General features: G+C 36.9%; 2 protein-coding genes and 1 long non-coding RNA gene across 4 annotated transcripts; 1 reads left to right on the top strand and 2 right to left on the bottom strand.

The window, feature by feature from the left end:
- Window positions 1-607: 607 nt before the first annotated feature.
- LOC140175913 (uncharacterized) lies at window positions 608-1590 on the bottom strand. Of its 2 annotated transcripts, none has more exons than XR_011866987.1 (3): window positions 1349-1590; window positions 1070-1276; window positions 608-892 (listed from the first exon to the last, which is right to left on the bottom strand). It is a non-coding gene; the product is annotated as an uncharacterized lncRNA (long non-coding RNA). The 2 variants fall into 2 exon arrangements; XR_011866988.1 differs by having other exon boundaries at window positions 608-877.
- On the top strand, window positions 1490-4311 carry LOC112716907 (uncharacterized). Its single transcript, XM_025768950.3, has 3 exons — window positions 1490-2090; window positions 2254-3646; window positions 3872-4311. The coding sequence occupies exons 1-2, from the start codon at window positions 1490-1492 to the stop codon at window positions 3498-3500; spliced, it is 1848 nt and encodes a 615-aa protein (XP_025624735.1). The 3' UTR covers window positions 3501-3646; window positions 3872-4311.
- A 519-nt stretch (window positions 4312-4830) lies between these two features.
- On the bottom strand, window positions 4831-8969 carry LOC112716905 (uncharacterized). Its single transcript, XM_025768944.3, has 4 exons — window positions 8606-8969; window positions 7334-7427; window positions 7128-7232; window positions 4831-5320 (listed from the first exon to the last, which is right to left on the bottom strand). Exons 1-4 carry the CDS (start codon window positions 8761-8763, stop codon window positions 5051-5053), a joined length of 627 nt encoding a protein of 208 aa, XP_025624729.1. The 5' UTR covers window positions 8764-8969; the 3' UTR covers window positions 4831-5050.
- Between the last annotated feature and the right edge of the window lie 6285 nt (window positions 8970-15254).

Here is a 15254-nt window from a genome sequence, read left to right as displayed (position 1 = left end):
TGTAGACATAAAGCATGAGGTGTGAGCTTAACATGTGAAGGGAAGCCACGATCTGGTTGGAATTGCATGAAAATACAATGATACTTGTCTATAAATTTGGTGGTTGTCGTGGAAAGGTTGAGGGGTTCTTTCAACAGAGAAGCATTGTATATATAAGGAGAGGGATTTGGAAGTAGATGAAACTATTTCATTCTTGAAGGAAACGACCTGTTTAAAATCTTTCTCTTTCAGGATTGCATTATCAAGAGATGAGTCCCGAACCCACTTGACCTTTGCATTCACAAAAGTCCTAACCAGGGTCCAATTCTTCAATAGACTTCAAAACTTACATAGCTAAACTTAAAAACTTTAACACAATATAATGTTGACCAAAGGATAAAACGTCCAGCACAAACTTTTGTGCCATTCAACTATGTTCTATTTTAATAGAATGCTAGAGCATTGCCTAATCCACTGGAATAAGGCTTAATTATTTTTGTCAACTGTGTTCAATTAAACCCTAATCTACTCAAATTGTGTAAACATAACCTACAAAAGAATTCTCAAATTATAGAAAAATTGCAACAGGTGAAGGGAGTAGACCAGGTCAAGCCGTAAGAGTCATATGTGTAGTTGAAACATTTGAATCTAGGACGGATTCTATTACTAGTAGGTTACACAATAAAACATTTAGTATCACAGTTAGCAACATCACAACATCACCTTTCCAATGCAGCAAACAGAGACGAGATATTCTCCTTATTCTGTTCACCAAAAGTACACAATGCAATAATTCCAAAGTACAGATTTCAAGACTTCACATAGAATGCTTCCAATTGTGGAGTGCATTAGGCAATATCCCTGGCACAACGGCATAGGACAGCAATTGCAGTGTGAACTGAAATCACGTGAACTGCCAAAATGTCAATTAGTCACTTATATTTTACAAATGCAAAGAAGACAGATCACAGCAAATGCAAACATTCCATATTTCTATTTTTCTAAGCTTCCTCAACAACCAAACATTGATCACCAAGCAAGAATGAAAAGTTCAAAACAAGAAAAGAGGAGATCGGTGAAGAGATCTGACACGCGGAGAGAGAGAGTACAGAGGAAGCGACCGAGACGGGATGAGCAGAGAGCACAACAGCGGCGGAGAGAGTCGCATAATACCGGAGGGGAGCAGATCGGCGATGAGATCACAGGTTGCAGCCTCGCTGGAGAGACATCACATAGCTACAGCGACGGTGGAGAGAGAAGACATAGCAGCAGCGCCAGGGAAGAGATTGGAGTCATTCTGGACAAAGAAGATTAGGGATTTGGAGGACTGGATATATTGAAAAGAGAAGAAATAATTATTTATACTAACATGAAATTTCTGAAATCTAGCTTCTATTTCGGGGAGGGTGGGAGAAACGAAACCCTTCCTTCCTTTCAGAATTTGACTTGACCCGCCTCCATCACTCGTTCGCCAGCTCCGTTCCCCGGTTTCAATTTCTTTCCAAACCAAATGCACTCCCACAACCCTCTTCGTCGCTCACTATCTCTCTTACTTTCCCCACTCAAACAAAAACTCATTCCTACATTCTCATTCTCCCTTCTTCATCACCACCACCGCTTCTCTTCTTCCTGGCTCTCTCTTCGCGGAAACCCCCTCATTAAATGGCCTACCCTACCACTCCCTCAACCCCCTCCCAATCCCAAACCCCAATCCTCCGAACCCCAACCCCAATCGAATTTCTCGCCGCGTGATTTCTCCGCAATTGCTGATATATTCGCCGACACTTCAGTCTCTCCCGGCTCGCTTCTCCATGCAGAATTGGACTGCTCCGGGATTCAACCGGCTTCAGAGCTACTGCTCGCCGTGTTTGACCGTTTCGGTTCGTCGCCCAAGCTGCTTCACTCGCTATTCCTGTGGGCCGAGAAGCAACCCGGGTTCAGACCTAATTCGAAGCTGTTAGACGCTGTGGTCAATGCTCTCGCTAAGTCCAGGGAATTTGACTCGGCTTGGACGCTGATTCTTCGTTACATCGATGATGGAAAGGACGAGCCAGAAGCTTTGGTTTCCGTTTCCACCTTCGCTATCATGATTCGACGCTATGCACGTGCAGGTTAAAAAACCCGAATATTTTCAGTTTTATGTTTTCATAAGCTTCCATCTGAATCTATGAAAGAATAAGATAATGATGTTGATAGTTTGGACTGAGAATTTTAACTCTTAGAAAAGTATAAAGAAATGGTTTAATTTTAACCTAAAAAAATGAAAACTTTCAGGTATGGTACAACCTGCAATTCGTACATTTGAGTTTGCAAGAAAACACACTTCAATCATAGATTCTGAGTCAGAATTGAGTTTATTTGAGATATTGTTGGATTCACTTTGCAAAGAAGGATCTGTTAGGACAGCTTACGAGTATTTATGTCTAAGAAAGAAGATAAACCAGGGTTGGGTTCCTTCCATTCGGGCTTATAACATAGTGTTAAATGGATGGTTTCGGTCAAGGAAACTCAAACATGCTGAGAGACTTTGGGAGGAGATGAAGAAGGAGAATGTAAGACCAACTGTTGTGACATATGGTACCCTTATCGAAGGGTATTGTCGGATGCGTCGAATTGAAAGAGCGCTGGAGATGGTTGATGACATGATCAAAGAAGGAATTGCACCAAATGCAATAGTGTATAATCCGATAATTGATGCATTAGGAGAAGCTGGGAGATTTAAAGAGGCCTTGGGGATGATGGAACGATTTCATGTTTTAGAAATTGGCCCTACCGAATCGACATATAATTCTCTGGTGAAGGGGTTTTGTAAGGCAGGAGACCTTGTAGGTGCTAGTAAGATTCTTAAAATGATGATAAGTAGGGGTTTCCTTCCAAGCTCCACCACCTATAACTACTTCTTTAGACACTTCTCAAGATGCAGGAAGATTGAGGAAGGGATGAACTTGTATACCAAGATCATTCAATCCGGTTATACGCCTGATCGGCTAACATACCATCTTTTGGTGAAGATGTTATGTGAAGAGGAAAGGTTAGACTTGGCAGTTCAAGTTAGTAAGGAAATGAGACATAAAGGATTGGACATGGACTTGGCTACAAGTACCATGTTAGTTCATTTGCTATGCAAAATGCATAAGTTGGAAGAGGCTTTTGCTGAATTCGAGGACATGATGCGAAGGGGTATAGTTCCTCAGTACCTTACTTTTCAGAGACTGAATGCGGAGTTAAAGAAACGGGGTATGACTGAAGTGGCACAAAAGCTTTGCAATTTGATGTCTTCCATTCCCCATTCTACCAACTTGCCAAATACTTACAGTAAAGACAATGATGATGCGCGTGCAAGAAGGAATTCTATAATTCAGAAGGCCCAAGCATTTTCTGATATGTTGAAAAATTGTAACGACCCTCGAGAACTCCAACAGTATAAATGTTCATCTGAAAATGATGTCTCAAGTGCGAACCGTTTGATAGAGGATATTGAGAGAAAGATAGGTGCTGAAGGAACATCTTCTGTTATCTGACCTCGTCATCAACCGGGAGCAAAACCAACTGACTGTGCAAATGAGAATCAGTTCGCATCTGAAGCATCTGAGCGCAGAACCACAGTACATAATGATAGACATTTCCAGAACAAAAAAGGAAAATATCTGCTCTGCATTAGTCAGCGGTAAGTGGTTAAGCAAACTGATTCAGAAATGTCTATATAATTAGGATTTGGATATTCTAATGTGACACTGTCATCTTTGTATTTCTACCTTTCATTTGATTGCTCTAGAAAAATGAAATTAAAATGAGGAACAATCAATGGTGAAGATACTTGTCTTGTTCATTTTTAAAATGAGAGGATCCAAATTCATATAATTATGTGTAAATCCTTGGTGTTCTGATGCAGAGCGCACGGCTGCAGAATATATGGAGCAAGTGAATTGTAGGAATATCAATAAGGAAGAACAAAATGGTGACTAAAACTAGCCCCAAAGAGGATAATGTCTTCAATGATTTTGTTCTGAATGGTGGGAATGTTCTTAGGCAGGGTGCTTCGATGAAGAAAGTTGGAACATTTTGTCAATATTTTTACAACAGCCAAAGGAAAAATGGATAAAAGTACACATGAATTTTCATACTATTGATAGATATATACTAATTTTTTAATGAGTCATTTGTACACACGAAGAGAGAGTTAACTACACAAGATTGTGTACTGCGTATTGTATTTTTTTATTAGGTAATACTCTATAGACTTATTATTGTAGATCATAGTTTTAAGAGTGATTTTCTAATGATAAGTACATGATAAGTGCAGAAATTGCGGGAGGAAAATTAGTGAGAAAATTCCCCATGTCTTGGCTCCAAAGCATGATCATTACATGCTTACTTGTTTTGCGTAGACCATAAAATTCGAATGTTTGCGGTAGATGTGTGTTATGCAGCAAAGATAGGTTATGACTTTGGATTAAGGATATCTTACTTAAGATTGAATTTGGGATGCATTCGTTTAATTACTTCAAAAATACTTTTATAATGACACTTTTAAGAGAAAATTGAACTTATCAATGTTGGATTGCTTCAAGCAGTTTATGTTGTGACTTTTTTGCTGCCCTTAATCTTAAACAAATATCTATTTTTAAAATTCAATTTGGTCAGATATTTAGTATTAATTATTTTCTTTTAAAAGAATATATATTATTACTGATAGCTTTCCTCTTTCTTAGATTAAAATATGGTTGATTTAAGGTAAACTTCAGAAATCAGAACCACATATCAGTCTCAAATAGTCATCAATTTCCACCCGCTACTTTTTGGTCAAATGAGATTTGAATCTAGAGCCTCACCACTATTCTTTACAATGGATTTTAAACTTTTAATTGGAACTTCTGAATTTTTCACCATTTTAATAGAATTTGTTGATGATTAACTGAACAAAATTCATGAACTCCACTCTAGGGAATCTATATACATCTCAATACTTGTAGCACTGTGCATCTTTACCTATCCTTTCAAAGGAAATATGTTTATGCTTTTAATGTGAATCTAAGTCAGCAAATGTATAAATAAATGAACATGCAGAGAATCAATCTGCTTCAAGGGCCTCAATTTCATATCTGACTTCTTCTAGATGTTCATTTATGGCTGTGACAGCATCTTGGACACCTTTAATAGCTTCCTTAAGAGCATTATCATACTCAGCATCCGCCTCGGCCTCCTCAGTTCCAGAAGCTTCAGTAATCTCCTGGACATGAACACACTCGTGTTCTCTCGGTTTCGTATATTTGCAATTCTCGTGGCTAACCAGTCGTTCAGAAGGGCGCCCAGCTTTTTTTAACACTTGAATGGTAGCTGTCTTTAAAAGTAAAGAACTTGTCAGCAAAGACCATAAGATTGAGCTGTTAACTGTCGTTTATATTTTAGTTGCAAGAAACAGGAAAGGGATTTGATAAAGAATAAGAAAACACTGAATGCAATTTATGGCACATGGAAATATGGAATCTAATCAATTCATCATGATACATGATCTTTTAGAAAATCTTCAAGGACAGACAACCTCATGCAAAACTGAACAGAAAAGGGGGAGCATCATCGAAAGATAGGACAAATTAATTCACAGTCTTTCTCTATTCACTTAATCCCTCTATTTTTTAAGTTGACACAACTCCCCTCATTTAACATATTTTTCAAAAAACCTAATTTAACCTTCTATCACTTTTCTCCATCCTTCATCTCATCCACATGACACATCTCTCATGTAAGACAAACAACACTATATACCCCATTTGTTTTTCCCAAAAGCCAGATCCAAACCCTAAACCCTAAACCATATATCCAAGACTTTCAGCTCAATTAGTGTAACCAGAACTTTTTCTTTCATAAAATTGGAGCCAATGAAACTTGCCATGATCAGACTCAAGATAAAAGCAACATCTATAATATAAAGGGAAACCATATTGCAAAGGAAGATAAGAGAACAAAAAAGACCACTTTTCACCAGTCATCCTCAACCCCGGCCTTGCCCAAACACCCAATTGCGCAAGGCCATCATTGACCATGGCCTCTGCCCTTCTAACCCCGCTTAGCTGCTATACAAACCACCGTGACCCACCACTGCTTCTGCACAGAAGATCAAATTTAGCAGAGGAGCAGGGCACACAAACCCTGGCAGAGGAGGCACATTCTTTGCATCATAGAAGATTGCAAGCTTCCCACTTCACAGTGCTCCTAGTTGTCAGTTCTTCTCTCTAGATAACTCTGCATGGAACTTCCATTTTATTCGAGACTTAAATGATAGAGGTGATGAATTACGACCAATGATCCAAAAACTAGGATTTGAACTCTTGACCCCTTTGGTGTTTTATCTTGTAAATCTTATATTCAATTCTTGACATGTTCTCCTAATCTAGAGAGATTTTCCGTGGATAAACTTATTTGGAAATCTAAAGCTCCTCCTAAGGTTTAGGCTTTTATTTGGAGTGTAGTTCTAAATCGGTTTAACACTAATGATGCGATACAAAAGTGCAGGCCACTCAGTGCTCTGTTGCCTATCATCATCATGTGCAGAATTGTGTGGGTTGGGTATTAAATCAAGGGCTCATCAATTTTGTCACTGCCCTACAACAAGATCGCTGTGGGGTAGGCTTTCTGGTATCTTCCAACAAACTTGCATCACTTTCTTCTCACTAAGTTCAGAGGATATGCCTCACGTAAAACAATAGAGGTTCTATGGCAGTCCGAAATTTTTTGGCAGTGCTCTGGACTAGTGGTGTATGTGTATATGATTGGAAAAGAATTCCAGGATTTTTAGAGGTCCCTTTTCAACTATTGGTTTCATTTGAAATAGGATTATTCTTTTGACCTCCCTTTATTGCCTAGCACATAATCTGTTTAATGGGGTTTCTTTAGCTAACATTCAAAGGGCATGTGTTGTTATGTAGCTAAGCTTTTACGCCTTAATAACTATACCTTTTGTATCTATGCAAGGATGGCTTATCCTATCTTTTGTATATTCTCTTCGAATTTAGTGGAACTTCCTTTTTTTATCAAATGATAAATAAATAAATTTCCCATGTTAATAATCAAAAGAAGTAAAGCCATAAAGGTAAGTTGCACACTTCAATAGAAACTGACATTTTTTTGTTTTAGCCAAAGACACATACCAGGTGCAGTTTTTGCTTTTCCTGATCTTGAACTGCTCTAAGAATTTGTGCAAGATCTAATCTCTGGTAGTCAGGGCTCTGGAATAATGACTCCATCTCAAGGACCTATGCTAAAGCAGAAAATAAAAAAGCTAAGGAAATGCAGTAAAATAAAAAAAAAGGAGGTGAAAAGAAAATTGATAAGATTGGGATCACATGCATCTAACTTTTTTTGAGCAATCATTGAACTCTATTGTGATTTCACTGCAAAGCTTCTGGTAAGCCAATTCCCCTCCTGAAGCCATGTAATCAGAAAACCCCCTGTCAAGTTAAACATTTCATTAAGTATAAAATGCCAACAGTATTTGAAAATTCAAAAAATGCTAAAACCTCCAATAATATTCTCTCAATTTCTAAATAAGGGAAATATTGCATGCTTTCATGTTTACGAAATTTAAAATGATATTTGCATTTTCATTTAGTACTATCTTTATTATGTATTATGAGTTATGTTTCAGGAGTTGTTTTACACAAAATTATTGGCTAGATGAATGAAACTATGACAACAACCTTCAAAGGAATCTTGCCAAATTTGCTGAGGAACTAAGTCACTGCAAACACTATCAGCTCCACTATTCAGGCAATTAACATCAAGACAAGGATTCTATCTCTCAGTTATGGGTTCTCATTTCTCAAAGTACTCTAGTGAGAGCTTGATTGGCAATTCAATGAATCACTAACCAAAATGAGTATTGATGAAGGACAGACGATTAACAAGATGAAATGAGACTACAAAGATTGATCACAATTCACAAATGAAAGGCAGAGCAGGAAATTCATGTTATCAGCTAATTGGCTAATGTGATTACTTGATTATCAGTCAATAGCAAACTGGTTACTGAATTGAAGCATGGATCAGCCATCAGCTGTCGATTGAAATTTGAAAGCACATTTTGGATTAAGATAATACTCAGCAAAAAAAAAGTTTCAACAGATGGCTACACTGACTTAGGATCCTAATTAGAAACACGGGGCAAATCAGCCAAGGGAAAATAGAAAAATATCACAAATACTGTTCAATTTTCAACCCCAAAACAACCTCAACAAGTTGCCACCAATCAATGCTCACGTCCAAAGCTTTCCGATACTCGGCATCTTAGCTGGCAACAACTTAAGTTTGGTTGAGCATTTTATTCGATTTAAGCCAAGTGTTCTACATGTTTTGTGTTAAGCAGAATTTGCCGAATGCTATCTTTCTTAGGCTAAGACTTACTCAGCTATTAAGCACTCAACTAATCTTCCCCACAACTTAGGGTTTATGCCCCTTTCCGTGGATTGCTCGACCCTAAACTCAGCTCAGAAACATTCAAATCATCGTAGATTCAGAATCAAGGAAACGCACAGTAAATCGATACAATCCCAAATTAACTAAATAACATTAACGAAATCGATGTAATGTGAGAATTTGATGGAGCGAGAGAATAGATTGAGGTTTTAACCTTTTGAGTTTGGAATATGCTTCGGCTCTGCGTTGCTGAATTCCGAGAAAACCGCGAAGCAAAAGAAGAATTTTGGTTGAATTGGATGCGTTTTGTTCAGCAGCATCCATGCTATCGTTTATCGAAACCTTCTTTCCAAAATCAAAATCTTCTTCCATCACTCTTGTTTCGCTGAGATTCTCTTCTCTTCGCTCAACTCTTTTTTTTTTTTTTTGTCGTCTTCTGTGTTTATTTTCAAGGGGTCATTTTGTATGTTACATTTGCGGTGGTATCAACCCTAATCAAAGCAAGTACTAATAATTGTTCGAGTGGCCACTCCTCCACTTAAAAAAATATCAGAAATTTAAATTAACAACAAATTCTCGAATAGAGTTTAGACGATAAATTAATTTTTATCTTATTGAATTAAAGAATATTGTAGAAAAAAAAAGGACTAATAGTAGAAGTGCATAATTGACTTATGATAATAATTACAAATTTAACATGTGAGCACCATTTAAGTTTTTTCACATAAAAGAGTACATACTCCTTCAACTTGTTTTACTAGGATTTTTTTTCAAAAGTATTAGATACACTAATTCTACATAATTGATACAATCCTTTTACATTCAAGTTCTAACCTAACTTGACTTTGGCTATGCTAATACCTAACTCTTTACTGTTAGTGCTAACCCAACTAAGAAATAGATACTTCACAGGTACAAGATACGAGACACAAACATACCTAAAAAAATCTGAAAATAACTCTAGGCTTTTTTCTCAAGTGTATCACTCAACCTCTTTCCACTCATGGTTTTTACTAGAGCTCTCTCATTATGCCTTTTCACTCAAGAAATTATAGAAATATAAACATTGAAAAGTAAATTACAATCTGTAAAACATGAAGGAGATTAACTTCATCAACAGCCTCTTTGCTACGTGATAAACTAGACTTGCATGTCTCTGAGTTAGTTCTTCAATATTGACAGAATGCTTCTTTGAAAGTAAGCATTGTCCAAGTAGAGGAACTTCTTCGGGAAACTTTTCTTAGAACACCTCTTACCAAACTCTGGTTTTCTCTCCTTGCCTTCTAAATGAACAGCAAACTTTTTTTATCTCCTTGCATGTTGTTGGGTTCTTCTTCCTAGGTCAAACTTTGAGCAGTGTGCTTCACCAACCCACTATCTCACCTTTTTCCCATTAATCCTTAGAAAGGAAACTGTGCTCTAACCTTCTCTTGTTGACCGATAACCATAGAAAAGCAGAAAACATATATCCTCAATGGTAAACCCAGATCTTGACCATTGAAAAGCTACTTAATCCTCAAGACTTACTTGTGACCGTAGATACACAGCAGATTAGAGCATAAATCAACTTTTTCATGAATTACATTTTCGGACTAGCAAAGAGTTGGGAAGAAGAGAAGAAAAATGAGATGCATGTAGAAGAAAACAAAGTCGCCTTTAGCTTCTGACCTCTTCTTGATATGGATTGATGTGAGTAATTAGACTTTTACCATTTGCTTAACTTTTCTCTTTCTTGCTTCTTTGGTGAATAGTTTAGGGAAAAAGCTCTCTCTTTCTTCTGTGATTTCTGATCAAGAGGGAAAAAAGTGTACGTTGATTAGGTGAAAGCAAGTGAGAGAAAAATGCTTGCTAAATTTAAGTCGGGTTTGGATCGGGTCTTGATTTGCTTGGTCCGTCTGATTTCTTTCTTTGTTTTTCTTTGGGCTTCTATTTATGTTATAGCCCACCAGCCTTATTTTTCTTATTCACTTGGGCTGCTGCTTCATATATGTTTTGGCCTGCAACATTTAATTCTAAATAATCAGCAAAATATAGTTATAAATAATCAACATTTAATTATTTATTTTGCCCAATAAAATAATATTTGTCATCACTAATTAATTTAATTAATTTCTTAACTCAACAGGATGCTTACTTTAGAGAGGAAAGCTATTGGAGGGAGAAATCTCGTGTAAAGTGGTTAAAAGAAGGGGACAAAAATACAAGTTTCTTTCACCAATCACTCCAATCCAGAATCCAGAGAAATAAAATTTGGAAACTGGAAAATAATGATGGTACGTATACTACCACCCATGAAAAAATTTCATAAGTATCTGAAACATACTTCAAGGATATCTTCACATCGATTAACCAAGCTAATCCGACACATGCATTCGAAGATTTTGAAACTAAAGTTTCAGCAACCATGAATAGAAAATTAACTAGACTGGTTAGTTTTGATGAGGTAAAACATGTGGTCTTTAGTGTTCACCCCCAGAGCGCCCCTGGTGATGATGTATTTACGTCTAAATTCTTTCAATTCTATTGGAGTTTAGTAGGGGAGGATGTTTTTAAGGCTGTCCGCAGTTTCTTTGTCAATGGTAGACTATTAAAGAGCTTCAACCATACACAAATCTGTCTCATTCCTAAGATTCTTTATGCAAAGGATATGACACAGGTTAGACCCATCAGCCTTTCCTCAATTGTGTATAAGATTATTTCTAAAGTACTAGTCCATCGGCTACAAAAATTTATGACTTTGCTTATTAGCCATAATCAAAGTGCCTTCATTAAGGGTAGATTGATTTCAGACAGTGTTCTAGTCGTTAATCAATGTATGCACTATCTAAAGACAAAGAAGAGGGGCCTATCAAGTGAAATGGCTGTTAAATTGGATATGAGCAAAGCCTATGATCGTGTTGAGTGGCATTTTCTTTGGTTCATTTTGGAGAAGGTAGGATTTAAATCTAGGTAGATTGGTTGGATACAGGAGGTGGTGACTACATTTTCTTAATCTGTAGTTGTTGAAGGTCAACCTTTTAGTTTTTTTAAACCAAATAGAGGTATCCGTCAAGGAGACCCTCTATCTCCATACATTTTTCTTTTCTGTGGAGAAGGATTATCTTTTTTACTAAACAAGACAGAGCAAAACGGCCTCATTAAAGGTATTCATATCAATAGAAGATATCCTACTGTTAATTATTTATTGTTTGCGGATGACTCAATCCTTTTTTGCAAAGCGTCAGAAAACAGTTGTAACAACCACCCCTTCTAGAAACAAAAATTTAATTTGAAATTTGAAAGTCAGTTGGAAGCTGGGCTTAGAATTTTGAATTATGGATAGGAATCTAGTAACCGCCTTCCGTTTGAATTTAAAATATCCCAACCACCCTATCCCCAAATGTATATAAATAGGGGAGCACCCATAGGTAGAAAATCACTCCTCTCAAATACTAATCATCTCCCTTCTCTCTTTACAAAAAAATAATATCCTGTGTGCAAACACAAGGAACACAAGAGGCAAGCTCATAGGCAACAAGGAAGCGTTAGGAAAAGTGTAGGGAATTATGCCTTTCTTACTTATGTTGGCATGTAGTATGCTCTGTTTTATTTTCTTCCATCCATGCATGGCTATCATCTTTCATGTATTTTATGGCATGAATTATTCTTTGCTTATCTCTCGTCTACACTGAGCATGATTATCTATTATGTCAATTATACCCTTTGAATCCATTAATATGTATCCCATATCTTTTCTATGTGCATTTACATGACCTTTTAATTACCATTCATTCCTTTCATGTTAAGAGTACATGTCCCTTTAAAATGTTTTATTAAATTATTTAACATTTCCTAATTTTACTATGTGCCTTACATGACCTTTGATACTGTTACATCATTATTATTCCTTTAATGTTGAGCGTACATGCTCTTTTTGTGTCTTATTCAAAGAACCCTATTTTATTATACGCAACTAAATGACCCCTTATATCATTATGTTATTATTGCTCTTTTATTTTAAAGATCAAGGGTACATGCTTCTTATAATATCTAATCCAAGTATTTCAAATACCCACTTTCTTACAATATGCACTTAGATTATATTTTGTACATTATATCATTAATATCTTCTTAGGGTCAAGAGTACATGTTTCTTTATAATTATTTTATTCAGCTAATTAATATCCCTCATTTTATTACATGAAATTATATTGACTTTTATACCATTAGATGAATATTAATATTTTCATGAGTTAAAAAGAGTACATGCTTTCTTAAATATTTTATTCAAACATCTAATATACCCTATTCTACTATGTGCATATCATTATGTCATTATTACTCCTTTAAAGTCAAGGATACATGCTTTTTTAAATATTTTATTCAAATATTTAATATATCCTATTCTATTATGTGCATATCATTATTATTACTCCTTCAAAGTCAAGAGTACATGCTTTCTTAAATGTTTTATTCAAATATATAATATACTCAATTCTTATTATATGACCGTTGCACCATTATATTACTCCTTTAGGATCGAAAATACATAATTTCTTTAATATTTTGTGCAATTATTTAAAATGCCATATTTTCTGTACTTTGATATGACCTCTTTCAATCCATGCTATTATATTACCAAGATCTTTTAATTAGAATATCTATACGCATGCTAGAGTCTCATGATTTTCATATATCCCTTATTATCACAATTGTTCCTTTTCTTCCATGATCTCTTCTTATATGATTTTTCTCTCGTGTATGTTTAAACAACCTAAGTGTAAATTGAACTGAGGGAATGATCCTTCGGTAAGGGAATGTGACCCCCAAAGACAAGATAATCGAGATGATCCTTCGGTAAGGGAAGGTGATCGAATCGAGATGATCCTTCGGTAAGGGAAGGTGATCGGCAAACCTTTGGGAACCTTCGGTAAGGGAAGGAAACTCCCATCAATGTTATATAATAAGATATCTTTGTTGATATAACTCTTTTCTTGTGTATGTCTAAATAACCTTGATTGCAAATTGAACTGGGGGAGTGATCTTTCGGTAAGGGAAGGTGACCCCCAAAGACAAGATATCGAGATGATCCCTCGGTAAGGGAGGGTGATCGATCGAGATGATCCTTCGGTAAGGGAAGGTGATCGCCAAGACACTCGAGATAAGAACCTTCGGTAAGGGAAGGGGACTCTCATTTATACCGGTTTGAGCTCAATACCTTCCATAAAAGTTAAAAGTTAAGAAAGAAGAAAGCATGAATGAAAGTTTAATGTTTATGTTTTTTTTTTTAGATTTAATTATGATTATGTTGATGTTACTTAAGATGTTATCCTTCTATTTTCCTATATGCTTTCTTTTTTGCACACATGTTTTACAAGAAAGATACATATTACATGCCACGTTATACACTCTTTTTAAAAATCCCGCACGTGGGCTGGAGATGGATATGGAGGTGTTGCATAGCACTCCTACTGAGACGTTAGGTTCTCACTCCCTTTCTTTTCCCATACTGTCTCCAGAGGAACATGACACAGCGGATAGAGACGACGCAGTGTCCCCCGAAGGTAACTTCTGAGTATGACCCCTCGAAGCACGCGTGGGTAGTTGTGACCACTACTACCGTGCTCCAAACTATCTACTTAGATCGAGAGTTCGTGGAAGAAGAACCCCAGCTGCCCGTCGTAACCTTCCTAGATAGGAACGCTTCAGCATCTAAGAAGCGGTCATCTAAGGTGGTACACCTCGAGTCTGACTCCGAAACCGAGGAAGAGGAATCCGACAACCCGAGACAAGGATAGGACATGACACAAGGATGGAAGTTTCTTCGACGAAACTAGTTAGGATGCGTTAGTTTCCTTTTCGTCATAGTTACCTTTAAGCACTATCTCCTTTAGAACCGTGTTCATAGGAATTCTTTTATGTTTGCTTGAACCCCTTTGAGTTTTGTTCAATTTCATCCTTTTAGTACTACTCGATTTCCACCCAAAGTTTCGCATGTATTTTCCTTCTCTTCTTACCTAACGATTTAGTTATCTGCTTTTTTTCATATTAAGTGTGACACCCTACTTAAAGGCCTTTAAAGGTAGAATATTAATTTAGGGTGTTACATTATTGGTATCAGAGCAAAGTCGATCCTAGAGATCCTGTTTTAGAAGGTACGACTGATAGAACTTTTCCTTATAGTTACCCATGAACAGGAAACTTATGGCAAGCCAAAGGAGCCCACCAGTCAGAAGATTGAATCAAGGGTAAGTGCATAATTAATGGAGTTCCTTTAACTATTCTTTACGATACTGGTGCTTCTCATCCATTTATATCTCTCTCTGCTACTAGTAGAATCAGTTTACCCATGACCAAACTACCATATGTCCTACTGGTGACTACCCCAGCCGGTAAGAGTGTTAAAACTCAGCAGGTTTGTCAGGGGACTTGCATCCTCATTTCAGATAGGTCATACCTTGCTAACCTAGTGTGCCTCCCTTTAGTAGGATTAGACATCATCCTAGGAATGGATTGGCTCAACGAAAACCGAGTCTTGTTAGATTGTTTTGAGAGAAAAGTCATCTTCCCTTCTCAATCCATACGAGACACACGTGATCTTCCAAGAACCTCCGAAGACACACGTACAAGGCAAGGATATGCCTTGCTAAACCTCTCCTTGGGGAGCTCCAGTATTGTTCGTGAAGAAAAAGGATGGCAGCATGCGTCCCTGCGTGGACTATAGGCAACTCAACAAAATCACGGTGAAGAACAAGTATCCCCTCCCAAGAATAGATGACTTAATGGACCAACTACAAGGTGCAACAGTGTTCTCAAAGATCGACATGGGATCAGGGTATCATCAAATAAGGGTAAGAGAGGAAGACATTCCAAAGACAGCATTT

This window comes from Arachis hypogaea, chromosome 10 (genome assembly GCF_003086295.3).
Source record: "Arachis hypogaea cultivar Tifrunner chromosome 10, arahy.Tifrunner.gnm2.J5K5, whole genome shotgun sequence".
In the NCBI taxonomy this organism is placed as follows: Eukaryota; Viridiplantae; Streptophyta; class Magnoliopsida; order Fabales; family Fabaceae; genus Arachis; species Arachis hypogaea.
Note: the sequence above shows the minus strand (reverse complement) of the source record. Positions and strands in the feature narration are given on the sequence as shown.